This window comes from Mytilus trossulus, chromosome 1 (assembly GCF_036588685.1).
Source record: "Mytilus trossulus isolate FHL-02 chromosome 1, PNRI_Mtr1.1.1.hap1, whole genome shotgun sequence".
Taxonomy (NCBI): Eukaryota; Metazoa; Mollusca; class Bivalvia; order Mytilida; family Mytilidae; genus Mytilus; species Mytilus trossulus.
In genome coordinates, this window is record NC_086373.1 from 93,054,012 (window position 1) to 93,076,699 (window position 22,688).

The 22,688-nt window shown below is 32.5% G+C and overlaps 2 protein-coding genes across 3 annotated transcripts; both read right to left on the reverse strand.

Moving 5' to 3' along the window:
- Positions 1-11,069, reverse strand: LOC134691040 (uncharacterized). Of its 2 annotated transcripts, none has more exons than XM_063551243.1 (4): positions 10,930-11,069; positions 10,465-10,537; positions 9,313-9,469; positions 1-124 (listed from the first exon to the last, which is right to left on the reverse strand). In XM_063551243.1, the coding sequence occupies exons 2-4, from the start codon at positions 10,511-10,513 to the stop codon at positions 73-75; spliced, it is 258 nt and encodes an 85-aa protein (XP_063407313.1). In that variant the 5' UTR covers positions 10,514-10,537; positions 10,930-11,069; the 3' UTR covers positions 1-72. The 2 variants fall into 2 exon arrangements, with proteins under 2 accessions (XP_063407313.1, XP_063407305.1); XM_063551235.1 differs by lacking the exon at positions 1-124 and adding an exon at positions 8,206-8,455 and having other exon boundaries at positions 10,930-11,054.
- Positions 11,070-15,728: 4,659 nt separating this feature from the next.
- Positions 15,729-18,538, reverse strand: LOC134691053 (uncharacterized). Its single transcript, XM_063551254.1, has 3 exons — positions 18,456-18,538; positions 17,467-17,623; positions 15,729-15,850 (listed from the first exon to the last, which is right to left on the reverse strand). The coding sequence occupies exons 1-3, from the start codon at positions 18,505-18,507 to the stop codon at positions 15,751-15,753; spliced, it is 309 nt and encodes a 102-aa protein (XP_063407324.1). The 5' UTR covers positions 18,508-18,538; the 3' UTR covers positions 15,729-15,750.
- Positions 18,539-22,688: the final 4,150 nt, after the last annotated feature.

The window sequence follows — 22,688 nt, forward strand, 5'->3', positions numbered from 1 at the left end:
ACGGCATTGGATCTTCCCTTTATATGCCAGTTTCACCTTGCTCGGCTTTCCTGTGGGCATGTCCTGGCCGAATTAAGTGTTCTCATTTTCATTCATCTGTGGCATCATGTCAGATGGAGATGATCTTAACATTAAAAAAAAGAATAAAGAAAGAAAGAAAAGAAATAAATAAAGTAGTAATTATAGATAGGAAGTTGATTGTAGTACAATTCTCAAGCTGATAGATTTTTTAAGTGGTTGTCACTGTTGTCAAGAATACGTCAACTATATAAGATTTACTAATATTATACCAGTTTTTGGGTTGTTTTTTTTGGGGGGGGGGGGGGGACGAAATTGTTTTGTTTGATGCAAAAATATAAAATAATTGAATTCTTCACTGTATCTTTTGAATGTAAATACGAACTCTTAAACACTCAGATTCGTTTGGACAAATAAAGGATTCTAAATCCAGAGTATATGTTTTGAAAAGGCTTTGTTATGTACATATTAACAATTGTTCCGTATTTAATACATTGTTACCAAACCAGTATTTACAAATCAACCTACTTATCAAATCCTGTCAACTGTTGTATGAATAAAATACATATTAAAGTCAGTAAGGTAATACTTAATTTGTTATTATTTTAATTGCAACATACCCTTCATTTAAACAGGAAAGGAGTATTTTATTTAAATTAATTTTAGTCATTAAAAACGATCCGATTCAAGCTCAAATATGAAAAATCTACCAAAAATGCCGAAAAATGTCACTTTTCAGATGGTTTTTGGAAACAATGGAAGTGGCCGCATCCGTGTTCATCCTCAACCTTTATAATGAGTTTGACTGTCCCTTTGGTATCTTTCGTCCCTCTTTTTATGTTCTGTATTGTCATCAAATACAACTTACATTTCAATATGAAGGATGAACACGAATGCGGCCACTTTTGTTTTACATGAAAACCGTCTAAAATTTAACTAAAAAATAAAAATGCTAGAATTGTGAAGATTTCAGTAATTTAGCATGACTTAATGGTGCTAGTACCGGATATATGTACATTGTATTGTCGAAAACAGCCCATACTTATGAAGCAGAAGTATCTACTGTCCAATAAATAGTTCAGGAAGCACCGATATTCAACCGTTTCTAAGCGAATAAGTCCCGATAATCCTGTTCTGAATCCGCTTCTAATCCGATTTGTATTTTTCGACAGGTAAAATTCGACCGAGTCTGTCACGACTGCGTCCCGACTCTACCGAATGTAATCCGACTGAGATCAGACAGTGACCAGACAGTGAACCGACGCTGACGGAAGTTATTTGTTCGAAACTGTCGGCATGTTCGGGATGATCAGGTACTGTCGTAACGTAATCCTATCACGGTCCGCTCTATCGCATTGCAAACGGCTTTGTCTGGTCTCAGTCGTATTGTATTCTGTAGTTGTCGGTACTCTGACGTGGGTATCATTGACGAATTTCATATTAATAACGGGACTGTGTCGGAACGGTTTCGGCAAAAAACGGTTCGCATACGACAAGATCTGGATGCAATATGGACTCAATCGGCAGAAAAACAGCTATGAAAAATTACTCCGGATCATTCCCGTTCCACAGGACACCGTCCAGAATACACAAGACATTGTTCGGAATTCGATCCGATACAGCAGAATCTGTCACGACATAGCCACGATTGTAATCCGATTAGACAAAATCGGCTGAGTTGCCCCGAATGTTACGGGACGCACCTAACTGTCGGGATGCTTTGCCGAACTATTCGGACCCTTCCCGATCCGTAGGAATCTGTTACGAACTAAAACGAATGTGTTCAGACAATGATAGGACATACCAGATAATTGAGGATACCAATCCGACTTTTTCACTTTTCATATCGTATTACTGTCTGATCTCAAACGGGAGCAATAATCGGCAATGTGTGAACCCCGCATTACTCGCGTTAAATTATAAGCGTCAGCGTATTGGTCATGATTTTAACATCATGAACGTATAATGGGCAAAACCATAAAATATTGGATATATTTCCAACAGAAAATTGGTTCTGTTTTCGAGATGTATATCTTGAATTGTAAATGTATCATCTTTTTCTATGCCAATTTTCAACCAATGTGTAGCAAAATACTACCGTTTAAAAGTCAAGTCTTAAATAATAGATCCCTGGTTTTCGGGAAGTCTTGAATAAGTATAATATGCAAAAGCAACAAGGACTTAACATTTCACTCTGGTTTTCAAACAAATGATATTACTTTAAATAAAAGTAACATCATACCTGCAAGAATTGCTACAGGAGCAATAGCCAGAATAATTGCTGCCTTCATATTGGATCAAAATAAGATACTAGTATTGGTCTGAAATGAAAAGGGATGTAACATCATTGACATAAATATGAAAAGGTATGGAATTAAAAGGGCGAGCGCTAAGAATATGTAATATTAACACAATAAACTTTAAGGAAGTATTAAATACGATAATTCCGCGATATATCTAGGTAAAAAATATTTAAATAAAGAAAAAGGACATCACTTTATTTATATATTGGTCTATATAAACATCACTGCAAAAATCAGGACAGATATAACACCACTGCTAGAGTGTTGTTCCTTTAGAATCAGATTATTTATAATAAATTAGGTAGCTGTTCTTTGAAATCTGAATGTTTAATTGTTTCTGGTGCCAGGGCTTAATCGTTGAAAACTGACTGAACTAAGACATAAAAAGTATATTTCTAAAGATTGTCACTTTTTGATTATTATGATTTTAACACAGTGATATAGTTTTAATTTAACAAAGCTACCCACCTTTGACCTCCAGCTTTTCAAAAGGCTGTGCATTTGTTTTGTAACATTTAGCAGTTTTTATAACATCTGATTCAGAAATGACAGTTCCGTCGGAGGATTTTGGTTTGAGCAACTAAATTGCGTCTTATTTTTACTGTATTATGTACGAAATCTAGGGCGTTTAAATTACAAGTGTATCTCAGAACAACCACAATAAAAATAAACATTTAAAATAGAAAAGACAACACGAACGAGACAAATAACAGGGACAAATACTTGGACCCCATGCGACATACGTTATACTAAGCATTAGCGTATTCATGTCAAAACACGCCACTAGCAACACTTTCAAAATTGATGAAAGTAAGAAGACACGAATAGACGATGAAAGGAATAAGTCAAGAAAAATCAGTTGGGCAGTATTAAAAAAAACAATAACGACATAACATAGATTCAAAGCTAAAGACTAAGCAACATTTATCGCACTGACGCCGTCAATATTGTAGTTCAATCCATCTTTATGATTACTTGTCAGTGCTTTCTAATAAAACCTCACGAGTGAGATGATGATGAGACACATATAGATTTTCGCAGTTTGTTTTTTGATGTTCTTTTTATTTAATATGTTATATATTATTTCACGGAGATAGCGGCCAAACTACAAAAAAAAACCAACGTCCAAATTCACGAAATGAGACCAGTATCGTCGACAGAATCACCGTCTATAATTATACATTAACTGTTAACACAAGTTTTGAGTTTTTGAAATACGAAGGCTTTTCTACCTCAGGAATAGATAACCTTAGCTGTATTTGGCAAAAACTTTTAGGAATGTTTGGTTCTCAATGCTCTTCAACTTCGTACTTTATTAGGCCTTTTAACATTTTTTTATTCGAGCGTCACTGATGAGTCTTTTGTATCTACGAAATGCGCGTCTGGCGTGAATATAAAATTTTAATCCTGGTAACTATGATTAGTTTATTCATACATGTATCACTCTCATAATATTCTATAGGCATCAAGTTTAAAAAGATATTTAAAATTTAAGTCAGATTATGAAGAATATCTTTTAGTAGCCAAATGTTTCATGAATTAAATACAGAACGATGTATGATTAGTAGGAGATTCATTTGAATATTTAAATATGGTATTTTTATGCAATTCATTAAATGTTTGCAAAGAACAAACAAACAAAAAAAAAACCCGAAGATACTTGTCTGGCCTATAATTAAGGACCCAAGACTCACGTTTGGTCTTTATACACAAAATTTACAAGAGGCGCTCGCCCCATCGCCAGATATGCCAACTTAAAACAGAAGTCGAAAAATGTTATAAAGCAGTCATTCAAAAAGTTGTGACCGAAATGGATACGACCATCTATGCATGAAGAAAAACCGATCTTAGCTACTTGAATGCTTTAATAAATTGTGAACTGCAAATCTGCAGAATATGACCGTAATGATTAAATGTCGTATTTGGTTGCTTGTTAGTTGTAATATGACATTTGAGGTTGTGATTAAATAAGTTTCCGAACAGGGGAAATAAATGTTGCTGAACAAAAGGAATTAACTGTATCCGCATAAGTAAATATGTAGTTTATTAACCTTGTATTGTGATGGTCCTTTTATCTAAATTAGGATGAACATATTACTTCTGTTAGATGTACTTTATAAAATGGATTGGAAGTTTGTATTTCATATCAAAATCAGTTTCTTAAAAACTTATTTGTCATAACAAATCTTGTGAAAGGAATACTAGTTATCTTACCTCCTTAACATTTCTAGGAATATGATTGGTTAAAAGCGACCTCTTGGAGACCGTGTATATTGTGTATATTCAATATTAGGTTAGTAGGAAGGCGGGGTTTATTTCAATTCACGATTAGTAGTGTAATTACGACTGTTTGTTTATTATAAAGTATTGAAAGTTCTGTTTAATATTGTTATATCAAGGTTATTGATAATAGATATTTATCGTTTACATTAGTTTTTTTTAAAGTGCAGACCAATAGAAGAAGGTTCTTAAAACTGAACACTTGAACACTTTAATACAGAAAACAAGAAGATGTGTTATGAAAGCAAATAAGACAACTTATTATAATAATAATAATAATAATAATAATAATAATAATAATAATAATAATATTATTATTATTATTATTATTATTATTATTATTTTTATTATTATTATTATTATTATTATTATTATTATTATTATTATTATTATTATTATTATTATGTTGAGTCTAAATTCAACAAATAGAGATAGTCGGTAAGATAAATTCGTTACATAATGTGCTAGTGACCTAATATGATATATACAGGGTCAGTAAATTCCATATGGGGTAAGAGCGTCGCTCTTACCCCATATGGAATTTACTGACCCTGTATATATCATATTAGGTCACTAACACACTATGTAACTAATATTGTCTCATATTACTTTTGTTTTATAGATATGTCTTCAAGCTAGAACGAAAACAAATATGATAATTTAATGATGAACATCAATTCCTCAATTCATAGTTTGAAATAGATTTAACATATTCTAAAATTCGTATGAATTGAAATTCACTGCATATACGCATATATAATTGGAATTGGACAATATCGTGTCTTTCAAACATAATCAGACCGCTGCAGTTATAAGAATGTAGGACGACATGACTATATACCACCAGTTTCAAGATCAAACATCGTATTAAGTTCTAAGTGTGCTTTTTTCTTAAAATCATATGTAAATGTTTTTCCAAATATGATTATTATTTGAATGTTATCTAAAGAGTCAAATGATACAGTAATATTAAAACTACAAGAGAAATTTCTACTTGTCATGTTAAACAAAAGATGTGTATCCGTCTATGAAAGATTACGGAGTTGAAGATTCTTGGTGTATTGATCTTTTAAAAAAAGAGTATAATTCTTTTGATGCCCGCCAAAAATGAAATTTAAGAATGAAAAACGTTTCTAGTATTAATCAATATCCACCAGTGATTTAAAGAATGTGTCGTGTACTCTTTAAAATAAAGCCCCCAAACAGTTTTTGTAACCGAACTTTTAAAGAAATGATTTTCATGTTTCATTTTCTCATTTGTTTTCTTCAGAACACTGAATCGGACGGCAAGGTATAAGCTTCCGACAAATTTTACAAAGGAGTAAGTTCAGTAAGACCCCTTTTTGGCCCCAAAATATAGCAGTTTTACAAAGTTGTTAAAATGTAAACTTTTAGTTATTTATTGGACAGTAGAATGCATCTGCTACATAAATATGGGCAGTTTTTGACATAGCCATGCACATATATCAGGTACTAGCACCATAAAGTTATGCTAAATTACTGAATTCTACACAATTATAGCATTTTAGTTACATTTAAGACGGTTTTCGTGTAGAACGGAAGTGGCCACATTCGTGTTCATCCTTAATATTGAAATTTAAGTTGTATTGTATGATAATACATAACATATAAAGGTTGAGAGTGAACACGGATGCGACCACTTTCATTTTGACAAAAAAACCATCTGAAAAGTGACATTTTTTGTCATATTTTGTAGATTTTCCATGTTTGAGCTTGAATCGGATCGTTTTTAATGTCTTAATCAGTTTAAATCATTCACATAGGCTTATTGATTCAAATGAAATAGATACTTACGTGTTTAAAAAGTGGTAAAAATCTTTGGTCAGAACCTGAAATTTAGGCCAAAATCGGTCCTTACCGGACCTACTCCTTTGCAAATTAAGCGTTTGATTCCTATATTTAAATGAATTATACTAACAGCAATATATGCGCAAATACAAAATTTCAAACCTGGTGTCTATGAAGAGATTGTTTTCAACCACTGGGTCGATGCCACTACTGGTGGAGTTGTTATTCTCCGAGGGTATCACCAGAACTTTTGTGTTGACATAAAATATCATCGATATGGTCATAATTATAAAGTTACTGTTTACAAAACTTTGACGTTTGAAATACTAAGGCTTTCCTACCTCAGGAATATATTAACTCAGCTGTACTCGGTAAAACTGTAAGGAATTTTTTTATCCTCAATGCTCTTCAACTTCGTACTTTATTTGACCTTTATAACTTTTTTTGATTCGAACTTGACTGACGAGTCTTTTGTAGACGAAACGCGCGCCTGACGCAAATACAATATTTCAATCCTTGTATCTATTATGAGTTTATATATAACTGCTTTATTATCACGTTTATGTATCATTAATTGTCATTTTGTTGCCGTACATAACTATATATTATGAACGTCGTCTGTTAAAAAAAGGGGGGGTCTTGAAATGTAAAATTGTTCAAAACCCCCCTATTCTCCACCTTGAAAATTAAATATTTTTTTTGCTTTCTGTGCAAAAGTATTGATAATTAATAGTTACCCATCTTCCCACATACACATGTTGAACATCACACATCTAGGTTACAGGTAGCGTTGATTCTTTTATGTTCATTTTTTGTTTACTTTTCATTAGCTATATATTGGCGACATAACCTCAATTTTTAGACAATTGTATTTTGACGCATTCATCATTATTGACCCACACATTATACGGTATAATTTACTGCATTTTGCCAAGGTGGAAACATGTCATATTGTTTTATGTCATAATCAAGTTGCGTTAGATCATGAGGACAAAACAATGACTGTTTGGATTTTGAGTACTTTGTATGCGTTCTTTGATATGGTGTTTATCATTGTCTTGCTTAAACTTGTGTTCAATTTTGTATCACAGATATGTTCCCCCCCCCCCCTGAATATGATTTCACTGTCCGTTCTTTTGTTATTACTTCTCTTTAGTCTATTAATCGATAGTTGAAGGGGGAGGATTGAGAAATGATATAAAAACTCTCGCTCAACTTTTATTTTGCAGTATCGTATATTTTTTCGTAGTTGGAATTTGGTGTTGAGATCAGATCTTTAAATGATGGTATCTGTGTAATTTATTGGCAACTATTTATATACCCTTATGCTTACACTTTGTCATATTGTAAAGGTCACTACGTATTGTTGGAAGCTGTATAATCTCATCTATTTGTTACTTTTTTTCGTTCGGTTGCTATCTCATTGATATGGGCAACAATTACTTTATTTAAATGGAAACACAAGAAAAAAAAACCCCACCCAGATATAAGAAAAGTGAGTTTGCTTCCAGGATGTATTTTCATGGGCACCAACTACTAGTATGTTATCAGTTATTTAGATACATTGTAATAAAAATAAAGGCAACGGTAGTAGACCGCTGCTCGAAAGTCATAAATTAAACTGATTAAGAGAAAATAAATCTGGTTTACAAACTAAAAATGTGATAAACACATCAAATATAAGAGGAAAACAACAAACAACAAACAACAGAAACACTAAAAAACAGGCTATTGATACTATAAGTTAAATCTACTATTTCCATGTTATCAATTACTAAGTAAGCAGTGAGACACATTTTTATTTAAGTTTTTATTTAGATAAGAGCTACAATTTTAGAAATCAAAAACACCTCCTAAACAATTAGAAATACATAGAAGAATCATAAAATGTCAAACAGAACAGGTCATTATCACTTCTGATAATCATTGGATCTTCCCTTTATATGCCAGTTTCACCTTGCTCGGTTTCTCCTGTGGGCATGTCCTGGCCGAATTCAGTGTTCTCATTTTCATTCAACTGTGGCATCATGTCAGATGGAGATGATCTAAAAATTAAAACAAGGAATTAATAAAGGAAAGAAGGAAATAACTGTTTACTGAAAATGTGTTTTATTGTTACATTATAGTTCGTTTCTGTGTGTATTACATTTTAACGTTGTGTTGGTTGTTTTCTCTTATTTTTGAGTTTAAATTATTGCGATAAGACGTGGCACGGTACTTATCTATCCCAAATTCATGTATTTGGTTTTGATATTATATTTGTAATTCTCGTAGGATTTTGTCTGATGTTAGGTCCGTTTCTCTGTGTGTTACATATTAGTGTTATGTCGTTGTTCTTCTCTTATATATAATGCGTTTCCCTCGGTTTTAGTTTGTTACCCCGATTTTGTTTTTGGCCATGGATTTATGAGTTTTGAACAGCGGTATACTGCTGTTGCCTTTATTTACATTATGTTAAGAAGTTGATTGAAGGTTGGTTGACAGTTCTATAGTATCCTTTTCATTTTTTTAAAGAAAATTTTCCACCAAACTTATTGCAGGTTAAACTGTTCAGAATTATATATTATTATATGGAATGTTTAGGAGAGATGTGAAAAAGTCGGAATAGTTTTAATCTAATGTAAAATTATAAAACAAATGAGTCTTTCATTGTGTTTTTTTTTAAATCAGCGTATGGTATACTATTTAGACTCGTATGGACTAATTACGGATGCTTAATCCACTACATATGTTTTTAAACGACTTTCACTTGTATATGTTAGCGGAATGTTCTTTATGTAACACGTTGTTATCCAATCAACATTTAAAATCAACGTAAGTATAAAATCCTATCCAATTATGTATGAAATATATGGAGATAGACAAAAACACAAAACAAATCATTATTTCAAATGCAACTTACCCTTCATTTTCAGGGAATGTCATGGCATGCTCACTGGAACAACGAAGACATTTGCAGTAGCAACGCCCTCTGTATAAGACTGATACATAATATCCACAGCGTTTTGCTCTACAATGGCCTTTACATCTGGAAGCACAACTTGCCTCTGCCTCATGGACTTAAACATAAAAATAAATGTAATGCGTTAATAGCTAATATAGGTATATGTTATTTGCTAATATTTCAGGGGATTGCTGTCTCATGTCTAAGCATGCCATACCTGTTCTTTTGTCATTTTATGCAGCACTTAGTTTTTAAGTAATTTTCACAAAATGACCACAAAAAAGAGCTAAAACTTAAAGGGAGAATATTAATGACTGAATATGGTGACATAGTCGGAATGCATGCAAAAAAATATCTCCGGAGATCACATTAATGAATATTACTTTGATAAGAATAATTGATAATCTAAACCTAAATTGAAGATACAACGTTGAGACAATGTCGATGCTCTTGGCAAAACAGAGAAATGAGTAAATCTTCATAATCATTGCCTTTGAAGGGTCTGTTTGACCAATACTAATACTGGTAGTTTGAATCTAAAAAAATGTTTTACTCGCTGAGATGAAAGAAATCCCATTGTTTTCCATTATCCTACGTTTTTATTTTTATCTGTATCTGGTCATTTTATTTTTAAGAAATTATCGTGTTGATCGTGATTTAGACATCACATACGTAAAATGAACAAAACCATAAAACATAGGTATATTTACGACATAATATTGGTGCTGGTTTGAAATATTTTCATTATTCATTTTTAAGACGAAATGTTTAATACGCTATAATTGATCTCATGCAGTTTTAAACTTCTTGTTAATTGATGAAATAGTCACAAATATAAATCATTTTAACTGGAAATATTTATGAACTTCATTAACATATAGAGGTTTTGTAAATGTCACGTGCAGTTAAATGATATGAAGAGAATTGATCACACCTGTTTGTAAATTTTATAAAAGCTTAAAAAACCCTTAAAACTAAATGTCCTCATTGGAGACGCAAATACTTTACCGAAGTCGTTCTGAAGGAGAGTAAGCCAACGTAGAAAGGACATTTTAATCTGCATTAAAACATTTATATGACTAAATTAAAGTAACAAAATTATGTACATACCTGCAAGAATTGCTACAAGAGCAATAGCCAGAATAAATGCTGCCTTCATATTGGATCAAAAGTAGATATTGGTCTGAAATGAAAAGGATTGTAACATTATTGAAATACATATGAGATGTAATGAAAAAGGAGAGCATACAAAATATAAAATATAAACACATTAAACTTTTGGGTAGCATCAAACACGGAAGTTTGACAAATCTGGCGATTACAGCACTTTATTTATATTTTTGTTTGAAAAATAAGAGACGTTTTTAACCCCACTGCGAGAGTGTTATTCGTTAAGGGTCCAGATTAATAAATATAACAGATTTATATTAAAATATGCATGTTTTTATTAATTTGTTGAAATAATTCTGATTTATTGAAAAGGTAAGACAGAATACGCGTATTTCTAAAGATCTTATTTTTGATTATTATGATTTGAATACAGTGATACAATTTTTATTTAAAAAAACTACTTACCTTATGTGTATGATTCAGATAGTCAGCAGGCTGTGATAGTAAATTGACAAATTAGCAGTTTTTATAACATTTGATTTTGAAATGACAATTCCGTCGGAGGGAAGTAGGTTTGTAAAACGGATTTGCGTCTTGTTTTCTGTGTTATATCTATGTTATGTCGGAAATATAGGCGTTTACAAAACGTGTGTAGCACAACAAATAGATATCAGAAGATTTGGTATGAATGCCAAAGAAAAATTCTTCATCCAATTAAGTTACATTTTTTTAAAAGTAAACCATTATAGGTGAAAATACGGTCTTCAACACGGAGCCTTGTAAAACCATCAAACAGGACCACCTATGTTGAAATGTATATAAAAAACGTAAAACAAGAAGCACTTATGAACCACACCAACAAACGACAACCAGTATACAACAGGTTTCTGATTTAGGACCGGTGCAAACCAATGCAACTGGTTTAAACGTTTTAATAGGCGCTAACATTCACCCTAACCTGAAATAGTAGTGTAACATTACAACATAGAAAGACACACTATAACATATAAATTGAAATGGCCTATCTCAATCAAAAGACATATTAACAAAAACAAGTAAACTTACACTGACCATCCGTGATAATATCATGCGCTGATGTCAAAGAAAGCTTCTATCAACAATCTGTCGAAAGTAACTTGAGAAGACACGAAAGGAAAAGACTAACAAAGAAAAAGATTAGGCCATGCTTTAGAAAAATAATTTGGGACACCACTAGTTAAAAAAATATACCAAAGAAAGATTTAACAACATAAATGTCACTAAAACCGTCGAACTGGTATCCAATCTATCTACTTGCAAGTGCTCATTAAGTCGAGAAGTCGAGACTATAATTGATTTTCACAGCTTGATATCGTTTTTTTTTTAATATAATATATTTTAATGATACAACGGAAAGGCTACAAACAACGACCAAAAGATCATTTTTCAGTTCTTAATCGAGTGGAATATTCAGTATCTAAATCATCAGTTGGTTGTCCACATTTAAAAGAAAAACGACCTCATTGGGAAAAAAACCTTCTTGACCTCCTTGTCCTTTAATCTTTCGGAGGTCTTATTGGTAATTATACCGCAGCTCCTTATTTTCATACTGAATGTATGTTTATTATTCCGTATGAACCAAGCATGAATGATAAATGAATAATACAGCAAAATGTATTTTCATGATTGAAATTTAACTATTCAGAGACACGCAACACAGAAATGCATTTACATGTCATACTACATATTATATTTTCAAGCTATCTTGTAGTGAACTAATTTCATTCTTTTAAATTTTATTTACAAACTAATTCAAATTAAAACAAGTGAAGTTTTGGAGTTTTTTTCAAATTATGTTTTTGGATATTTTCATTTTTGTAATTTGACTAGCACAAAACCAGGTTTAATCAACCATCTTTTTCTTGAAATGTTCTGTACCAAGTCAGGAATATGATATTCATTTATCAAATAGTCCGTTTCTATATATGTTGACGTTTTTTTTGTGACAGTTCATTTTTTCTGTTTTCCTCTTATAGTTGATTTGTTGCCGTCGGATTTGGTTTGTGACCCAGATTCTTTTCGTTAAAAATCGATTTATGACTATTGATCAGTGGTATACTACTTTTGCTTTTATTTTCATATTCAAAACTGTGCTTTTATGCACCGAATAGTTTTTTAAGTGAATCATAGAAGCGGCTGCATTCTGAAATAGATTTAATGGCAAGTTGCGTATCATAACATTGGATAGTTCTAAAAAGAATTATAAATATACGATTATGTGGTAAAATTGACAATTAGACATATCTTAAACAGAGACCAAATAACATAGAAGTTATTAGTTGTAGGCCATCATACGACCTCCAAAAATAAACAAAACCCTTATCGCATAGTCAGCTATAAAAGGCGCCAAAACCCCATTTACCTCGGACAATGCAATATATAAGAACCATAATAATCATTATATGTATTCTACAGACTCGGCTGAGTATTCAACAATGTCACAATATCGTGATGCATTTCTATTTCCTCTTGGAGACATACATGGCTTTTTTTGTAATGCATCCAGTTATCATTTAGGGAGGGAGTATGTTTGTCTGTTTGCCTTTTCTCTACGAAAGAAAGTGACTCATTTATTTAACTTTTGCCATCCTGAAAACAAGTTATTTTACCAAATAGAAGCAATAGTAGTAAACCACTGTTCAACAGTCATAAAATCGATTCAGTGAAAATAAATCCGGGTTACAAACGTAAACCAAGGGAAAAAAACATCAACTTTAAGAAGAAAAACCTTACAAGAGAAACACCGAATTGCAACAAAAACAAACGCCAACATACATAGACACTGGATATTTTATAACAAAAGCATATATGTTTTTAGTCGTATTTAAAAGCATAAATTTGTTAACTTAAAGTTTTCACTTCGTTTTTGCTCGGCTTTCTTCCTGTTTAGACTGGAGTCAATAGGAAGACAACTCGTGCCTCTGTCGTACCAAACTGTATTTAAGATTTCTTCCAAACTAATACCAGACGTCTTTCGACAAATACATTTAAAACAAAATTTGGATTCATTATTAATTTAATAGATAAAAAATAAAGGGCAATTGGTAATATTAAGTCCCAAAATGATCAATTTAACCGTAAGTGATATCAACCGGTTAATGATTTTTAGTATTATATTTTAGACCTTTCCGACAGTTTACGGGTTAAACGAGAAAAAAAAACCAATCAAGTATCAACTCCAAAAATACACATAGACCAATGATGTAAAGTACGCCGCCATAAAAAAGCATCTGAAACTATGTGTGAATCGTTAAAGGGAAAGAAGATGATACAAGAAGAAAACCAGACTGTACTGTAGCCTTCTGTCCTTGGATAGTCTTCAGAGTATAAAGGGGTACAATAAAATTATAAGATTTATGGTAAACATAAGTTCAACACGACTTAACCATAACCACTCTCTTAAATTATAATCCTTCCAAGTGTTTTTGTTATTTGTTCTGTTGACCCGGTTATTTGATGTTAGTGATCGAATAAGTTTCCGATCGGAAGGAAAAAAAATGTTGCTGAACAAATAAATTGTATCCGAATCAGTAAACAAGCAGTTAATAAACATTGTATAGTTTATGACCCTATTAATCTAAACAAGAAAAGACTATTGTAAGATGTGCATTATAGATTTGATTGAAAGAGCATATTCCAAATAGCAGTTTACTACCTAAAATGTCTGTCTCTTAGAATTGAAGAAAGACCAGGGAAATAATTATCAGATATCATGTCTTTTTCTGGGAATTGCTCAAGCAGATTTGCTTGTTTTAGTAATTATATTAGCTTTTCTTAATCTTTCCACTTTCCTGCTCAATAATGTTTCATAAAACAAATAGTCTTGAATGAAGCAGCACACAATTGAAATAACCTACCGAATTATACTTGTTATCGTATTTGTCCTTCAAGAATAAACGATGGGTGCCACATCTGGATCAGGATTTACTAACCCGTCCGGGACACCTGAAATAGATCCCGTATTTTGTTGGGGTTTTGGTTGCTCAGTGTTGTTTTATTTGTTGAATTTTATATACTGTCTTTTGGTCCCTTTCTTTAATTTTGCCATATCGTTGTCACGTATTTTCGATTAATGATTTTTAACCTTCCTTTGGTATTTGATCTCTCTTTTAATGTCATTGGAGAACCGATTGTATCTTGATGTACCTGTTGACTAACTTATGTGAATATCATTTAAAAGTATGGTGCTCAAACAATAGTTGACTTGTATTACATTTTTAAAAAGGTATGCCTTCAAACAAGATACTTTTAGATACTTTTAGATACTTTTAGATAAGGAACTTATAAAGATTGATACTTTGGGGAGGAGTTGAAACCTAAATTTCGTATTAATTTCGAAATCTATAAACGGATAATTTACGATCTGTTTATTATCAATCTTGTCAGCAACAAAGTACTGAATTCTTAGCAGATGATACCCTCGAGGAGTAATTGTCACATAGCAGGGGTTTCGACCAAATGCTATGAAAAATGAAAAAAAAACCTTGATAATTTCTTGCGCCTCACGCGCTATTCTGGATTTACGTTAATCAGGACTACACATTTTGTCGATTGGATTCTTTTGTATACCTATATATTGTTAGACAATTCATCAAGGATAAGGGTTTATCTTCAACGCATGGTTTTGCTATATCGTATATTTTGTCATTTTTGAATATGGTAATGAGAGCAAATCTTTAATAGTATCTGTTAAATTTGTTGGCATCTCTTTATACTGTAGAAGATAAGACCAGGGCATTTTGTAGAGACCACTATTTTTTTGTAGAACGCCATACATTGTCGTCCAGATGTTTGTTATTGTAACGTTAGGTTGCTGTCTCGTTGATGTATAACCCATAGATTTTAGTAAAAAAAGTAAAAGTAAAAAGTAAGCATCACAAAAGTCAGTTAATCGCATGAGTGTTAACGGGACCAATTATGTTACAGATTTTAGTAAAAAAAAGTTTAAAAAAAAGTTAAGCATCACAAAAGTCGGTTAATCGCATGGGTGTTAACGGGACCAAATACGTTACTACATATCTAGATCCATTAAAAAAAATAATCACAAGTAATTTTTGTCACTAAATATGATTTTGAACTGTAAAATTTGTACTTCGTTGAAACACAGTTCTACTTATAATGAATATTTATTGTATCAGAACTACAATAACAGAAATTAAATTGAAAAAGAACAATTGCATTAAACATAAGTACTAGTATATAATTTTAAAACAGAAATGGTCATCATCACTTTATTAGACCTCCTTGTTATATGCCAGTTTCACCATGCTCGGCGTGTTCTTTCGGTGTATTCTCCGCGAATTCATTGTTCTCATGCGCATCCATCTGTGGAAAAATCTGAGATGATCTAAAAAAGAACGTCAATAAACTCATCATAGATACCAGGACTAAATTTGTATATACGCAAGACGTGCGTTTCGTCTACAAAAGACTCATCAGTGACAATGGAAATTAAAAAGGTTAAAAAGGCCAAATAAAGTACCAAGTTGAAGAGCATTGAGGACCAAAAGTCCTAAAAGTTTTGCCGAATCCAGCTAAGGTTATCTATGCCTGAGGTAGAAAAGCCTTAGTATTTCAAAAATTCAAAATTTTGTAAACATATAATTTATAAATATAACCATATCAATGATAATTCATGCCAGCACAAAAAGGGCTGACTACTGGCCTTGTGATACCCTCGGATAAATAAATCTCCACCAGCATTGGCATCGACCCAGTGGTAGCAAATAAACTCATCATAGATACCAGGACTAAATTTTGTATATACACCAGACTCGCGTTTCGTCTACAAAAGACTCATCAGTGACGCTCGAATCCAAAAAAAGTTAAAAAGGCCAAATGAAGTACGAAGTTGAAGAGTATTGAGGACCAAAAGTCCTAAAAGTTTTGCCAAAACCAGCTAAGGTAATCCATACCTGAGGTAGAAAAGCCTTAGTATTTCAAAAATTCTAAATTTTGTTAACAGGTAATTTATAAATATAACCATTTCAATGATAATTCATGTCAGCACAAAAAGGGCTGACTACTGGGCTTGTGATACCCTTTGGGGAAATAAATCTCCACCAGCAGAGGCATCGACCTAGTGGTTGTAAATAAACTCATCATAGAAACCAGGACTACATTTTGTATATACGCCAGACACGCGTTTCGTCTACAAAAGACTCATCACTGACGCTCGAATCCAAAAAAGTTAAAAAGGCAAAAATGAAGAACGAAGTTGAAGACAATCGAGGACCAAAAGTCCTAAAAGTTTTTCCAAATCCAGCTAAGGTCAGCTATGCCTGATGTAGAAAAGCCTTAAACAAATATTTATATATATAAAAAGTAAGAAATGAGTTAAACTTTTAGATCTATGAGGTTGATTGAAGTATACAGTTTGGCTGGCAGTGGTTATCTACTTTACTCTTGCCAAGTAAACAGTCAACTAATTTCAGATTCTGTTAGATGAAGACTTTACCATTTCCCTTCTCAATTTTATTCTAGATAGCGATACAGATAAAAAGACTGTGCATTTATAATTTATGTATCTCCACAAACCCGTCCCGTGGTTACCTTTAACCGCCTATGAAGTTTATACTACGTATCACTTACATAATGAGACAGTTATAATTTCATGGCAATAGAAGCAATAGAAAATTGATCAAGAATCGGATCGATAGTTTTTGGATACAAAGGTTTGATTAAAAAATCAATATATCGTCTAGTGTGTTGTTTTATATGCAAATACACTGATTCGAATTGACTGAAAAATGAGACTAAATCCACTGCATATGTTAGGTAAAGACCTCAATATATTTATATTACAGATTTTATTGAGCTCTTTGGATGGTTCCGTACGGCAAGATATATCATCTATCCTTCTATTGCACATTTACAATAGAGCCTCACTTTCAATTTTTCAACTGATGCATGCATACAATATTTTACATAGTATATTTTCTATATATTCAAATTGCAACGTACCCTTTATTTTCAGAGAATTTCAGATTTTGCACACTTGCACAATCTAAACATCTGCAGGTGCATCGATTTCCATAAGCGAATGCTGAATAGCATTTATATCCTTTGCTTCTACATCGATTTCTGCATCTGGTACGACAATCTGCTTCTGACTCATCAACTAAAAGAAATTACAACATAGATATATCAATAAAATGTGCTTATATTGTTGTCGAATGTATAACTATTAAACCCATAACTTTTATAAGCTTCTTTACAGGGTTTTTCGGAAAAAACATATTTGGGATCTAGATTCTTCTCGAAATGGACAAATCACATGAAAGAAATAATTATGAAGAAACTGGGTTACCTTCGTGTAAAATTTATAAATGTTTTTTTTAAAAAAACCGCTGAATCAAATCGTCTATTTATCGAAACCACGATCCAGTTCTCTTTTTATTTGGTTCTGACGTCCCTGAATTTGTTATAGCCATAATCGATACAATATGTGCCACATGTTGAGCAGAACTGCAACTCATTTAGGGCACATGCTATTACACCTGGGTCTAACTTAGGCTCGTCTTGCTCAGTCTTTAGTCTTTTATGAAGTGTTTTGTAGACTGTCTCTATAGTTGGTTTGATTCCCTCGGTTTTATTTTGTAACCCGGATTTGTTTTCTTTCAATCGATTTATGACTTTTGGGCAGCGGTATACTACTGTTGCCTTTGTTTGTTTTTTCGTCGTTTTTCGTGAATTACCTTGATATTGCCTGGTTTCTTTTAACACGATTTTGTTTGTTCTTCCGGTCACAATTTTGTTCATCCTTTTCATTCACAGTTTTGTTAATATTACGTCCCAAAAGTTCTCATACTGCAATGTGCTGTGTCAAATATTTTGCCGTTATCGTTTATTATTGATAAAAATAACACAAAAAGGACTTTACATTTTAATAAGCTGGTCAAAAGATCATGTATCATTAAGTTATAGAAACACGCATTATGTGGGGTACATACCTAGTATAAGAAGTACTGCAAGGGCAATAGTCAGAATAATCGGTACCTTCATATTGGATCTCAAGGAACGTTGAAATTGATCTGAAAATAGATAAGCTGTTTCATCTTTGCAATATACAGTATGGCAAAAAAAAAAAAAAAAGAAAGATACACAGTAGACTCTATGGTGGTATCAAATACAAAATCTCAAGCAAAATTAAACGACTTAAGTAAACGGTCAAGAATACAACACTTTTATAACTTTAGTTTTTTTAAGTATCAATAGAGATTTTCTACCCCTTGCCCTGAGGTAATTATTTAGAATGCAGATGAATAAATGAAGCAGCATGTTCAATAAGTATCTTGATACACCGTTGATGTATTGAAAAGGTATTTCCTAAGATTGATATGTTTTGATTATTATAATATGATCGTCTTCATACAGTGATACAGTTTACTTTGACAAAGTTACCTAACTTATGTATATGATTCAGTAAGTCAATATGCAGTTTATGTAAATTGACAAATACGCGATTTTCTTTTATAATATTTGTTCCAGGGACAACGATTCCGGCGGACGGGCTTCGGTTCTATTTTTGTCCTGCGACGGAAATTCGTTCTGCTTGTTTACTATATTTTTTCTAAAATCTAGGGCGTTTATATGTAAAGTTTAACATAAAAGGACTAATCAACACTAATTGCTCTAAACACAGACCAGTTCGACACTCGATGAATTGCTGATTGGACATATATGCAATTTTTAATAGTAATCTATAAGATGATATATTTGATATATGTGCCTTGGTAAATTAAGGTAGCACAATAATAAGATTTTTTCAGTCTTAATCAGACAACTTTAAACTGATGTTATTCATTTCATCTTACTTTATATTCTATAATATTTGTTTAATCTTTCAAATTGGGATAATTTCATTATGACCTAATTATTACATAATTTATTGTTATGTAATTAGTTGCTATATTGTGATGTCCACACTCGAATTTAGCGTCTTTAGCATCCCAAAATATTTTAAAGATTCATGTACAACACAGCTTGACCTCCAAAACAGTGTCTCAGATTTCCAAAATCATCAATAGAACAAATTTTATACCCAATTGAATTTAATAATCTCTTATGAATTGATGTTGCAAAAGAGGGACGAAAGATACCAAAGGGACAGTCAAACTCGTAAATCTAAAACAAACTGACAACGCCATGGCTAAAAATGAAAAAGACAAACAGAAAAACAATAGTACACATGACATAACATAGAAAACTAAAGAATAAACAACACGAACCCCACCAAAAACTAGGGGTGATCTCAGGTGCTCCGGAAGGGTAAGCAGATCCGGCTCCACATGCGGCACCCGTCGTGTTGCTTATGTGATTACAAATCCGGTAAATAGTCTAATTCGGTAGGTCAAATTCATGAAAGGGAGGGAGATTGTAGTTACGACGTAAGGAACATATCCGATATCATTTGTGAAACGGTTATTTCATAACGGTCAACCAACTCGTGATGGCGGCCGTAAAATTTACGAAGGGATGATTTCAACTTCACCATTTGGAACTCTTGGTTTAATAGCTTCCTTGTGAGCAGTAACCCTTTACCAAGAAAATCATGATAGGAAATACAAGCACGGGAATATCGTATCAATTTGGAGATATATACCCGTATACAGGGGCAAACTTCATGGAAAATTATGAGAGAATGAAATACAATATGAAAAATCTGAGACTTGTTTTTGGAGGTCAAACTGTGTTGTACTGTGTTGTGTTATTTTGGAATGCTATGAATAACAAAGAAGCTAAATTCATTCAAGTATGGACATCACATTATAGCAACTAATTACATACCAATTAATTATGTCATAATAAAATTATCACAATTTGAAAGATTAATCATTCTTCTTTCTTTTGGTACCTCATTTAAAAAATTAAAAAAAAGGATGAGTGGAATTACATTTCATGAATTTGACCTTCCGAATTAGACTATTTACCGGATTTGTAATCACATAAGCAACACGACGGGTGCCGCATGTGGAGCAGGATCTGCTTACCCTTCCGGAGCACCTGAGATCACCCCTAGTTTTTGGTGGGGTTCGTGTTGTTTATTCTTTAGTTTTCTATGTTGTGTCATGTGTACTATTGTTTTCTGTTTGTCTTTTTCATTTTTAGCCGTGGCGTTGTCAGTTTGTTTTAGATTTACGAGTTTGACTGTCCCTTTGGTATCTTTCGTCCCTCTTTTACATCAGTTTAAAGATGTCTGATTGGGGATGAAAAATATTTGTATTGTGCTATCTTAAACGAAGATGTGAAATAATAATTTTATCAAAACTGACAACTTGTTTATCCATTACACATGACTTGTTCTCATCGAGGGTTATTATTATAAAATAGTTAAATCATTATCAAATTAAACAAGTCAGTGAATGCTCGTATACTTCAACTGAATAAACGCCTTTAGGTCTTCATAAATAATCTGTCTATCACAGAAAAAAGGTGTCCCATCCCGATTATTTCCACAGTGTTGTTTGCGTTAACATGAAATTTAATTTTCGTCTACAATAACTAGCGCACAAGGACTTTACAACTATATACACATTACCATAGTCCCGTAAATGCTTATAAAAACTTATCTAAGGTTTAAAGGAACAAAATATTTCAAACTGAAATACACGTCTTTTCGATTTAGCTATATGATTGAGTTAGAAAAGCAGGTCTGGAACGTGTCTGCTGAGTTAAAGCACTTGGGTGTTCCTGATTTAACGTTCATTGGCAAACATTTTATGAATGTTCAGAACGAAATCGCAATTATACATTGAAAGTATAAAAAAGAAGATGTGGTATAATTGCCATGAGACAACTGTCCACAAGAGACCAAAATGACACAGACATTAACAACTATAGGTCACGGCCTTCAACAATAGCAAAGCCCATACCGCATAGTCAGCTATAAAAGGCCCCGATAAGACAATGTAAAACAATTTAAACGAGAAAACTAACGGCCTTATTTATATAAAAAAAAATAATGAAAGACAAATATGTAACACATAAATAAACGACAACCACTGAATTACAGGCTCCTGACTTTGGACAGGTACATACATAAAAAATGTGTCGGGATTAAACATGAACGGTTCTAGGATTTATGCACACATCACAATGGGTAGTTTCCAGGGAGAGGCGTTGAATCACTGCAAGTTATTTAAAGAGCCCTGGTATATGTTTTGAGGTCATTGTTTTTCCATTTTTTTGTTGGATTTTTTTTTTAATTTAGGTAGTATTAGGATTTTTTTATCCTATGTCTTGTGTGCCTTGTTATTCATTTTTTTCCGAGGGTTAAATACTTCAAAGCTGTAAACCAAATAAAGGGTGGGGTGAGCACAGTCTTCTATTTTTTCCCTCTGACAATTTTTTTTAAAGCAAAACAATTGTAGAGTTTCTCCTTCCAGCTGAAGGTATTATATTTTCACCTTTATAACGTCCCGTAATTCTTATATCTCTCGAAAAATCAAGCTTAACACGGTTGATAGCATGCTGTGTAATGTTCTTTGTTTTTCATGCATTCGAAGCTCTTTCCTTCATCAGGAACGCATAAAGCAACAGATTCATTTAATTTTAAATTTTGAACTATGGACACCTAACTCAACCGGTATGTTATCAATCTTGTCAGATCCGACGTACTGACCACTGATCTATCGAGTTCTTCAAATCTACTTTTAAGTATTGTCGTAGGTTGTAGAATGTAGGACGACATGACTATATACCAGTAGGTTAAGTACTTTGCGGTTTTTCTCAGTAACTGTGAGCTTTTTTTATGCGATAATGTTTATTATTACAATTGCTTTTAGTTGTGTGAGCTTTAATATCGGTTTTAAAGAGATAAGTGCTTTTCCTGTTCTGAATTAAACTTTGTGTCCTTTTGTTCAGTTTTTGACAGGCTATTAATCGAGATGAAAATTGTGTGTTTGATTTCACGGCATTTCTTTGCTATATCTTATATTTTGTCATGTTGATGTTATCTGTTTAATTTTTTGACATCTTTTTATATTGTGGGTGATTGAGACAATCACATGTTGTAAAGACCACTATATTTCGTTGAAGGCCATACGTTATCGTCTAGATATTCATGTTTTGTTCCATTTGGTTGCTGTCTCATTGGTGTAGAGCCAAAAGATTTTATTCATAATAGGACGTGAGGCATCACAAAAATTAGGTTTTGGATAATTACGAGCCAATCTAAATAAAAT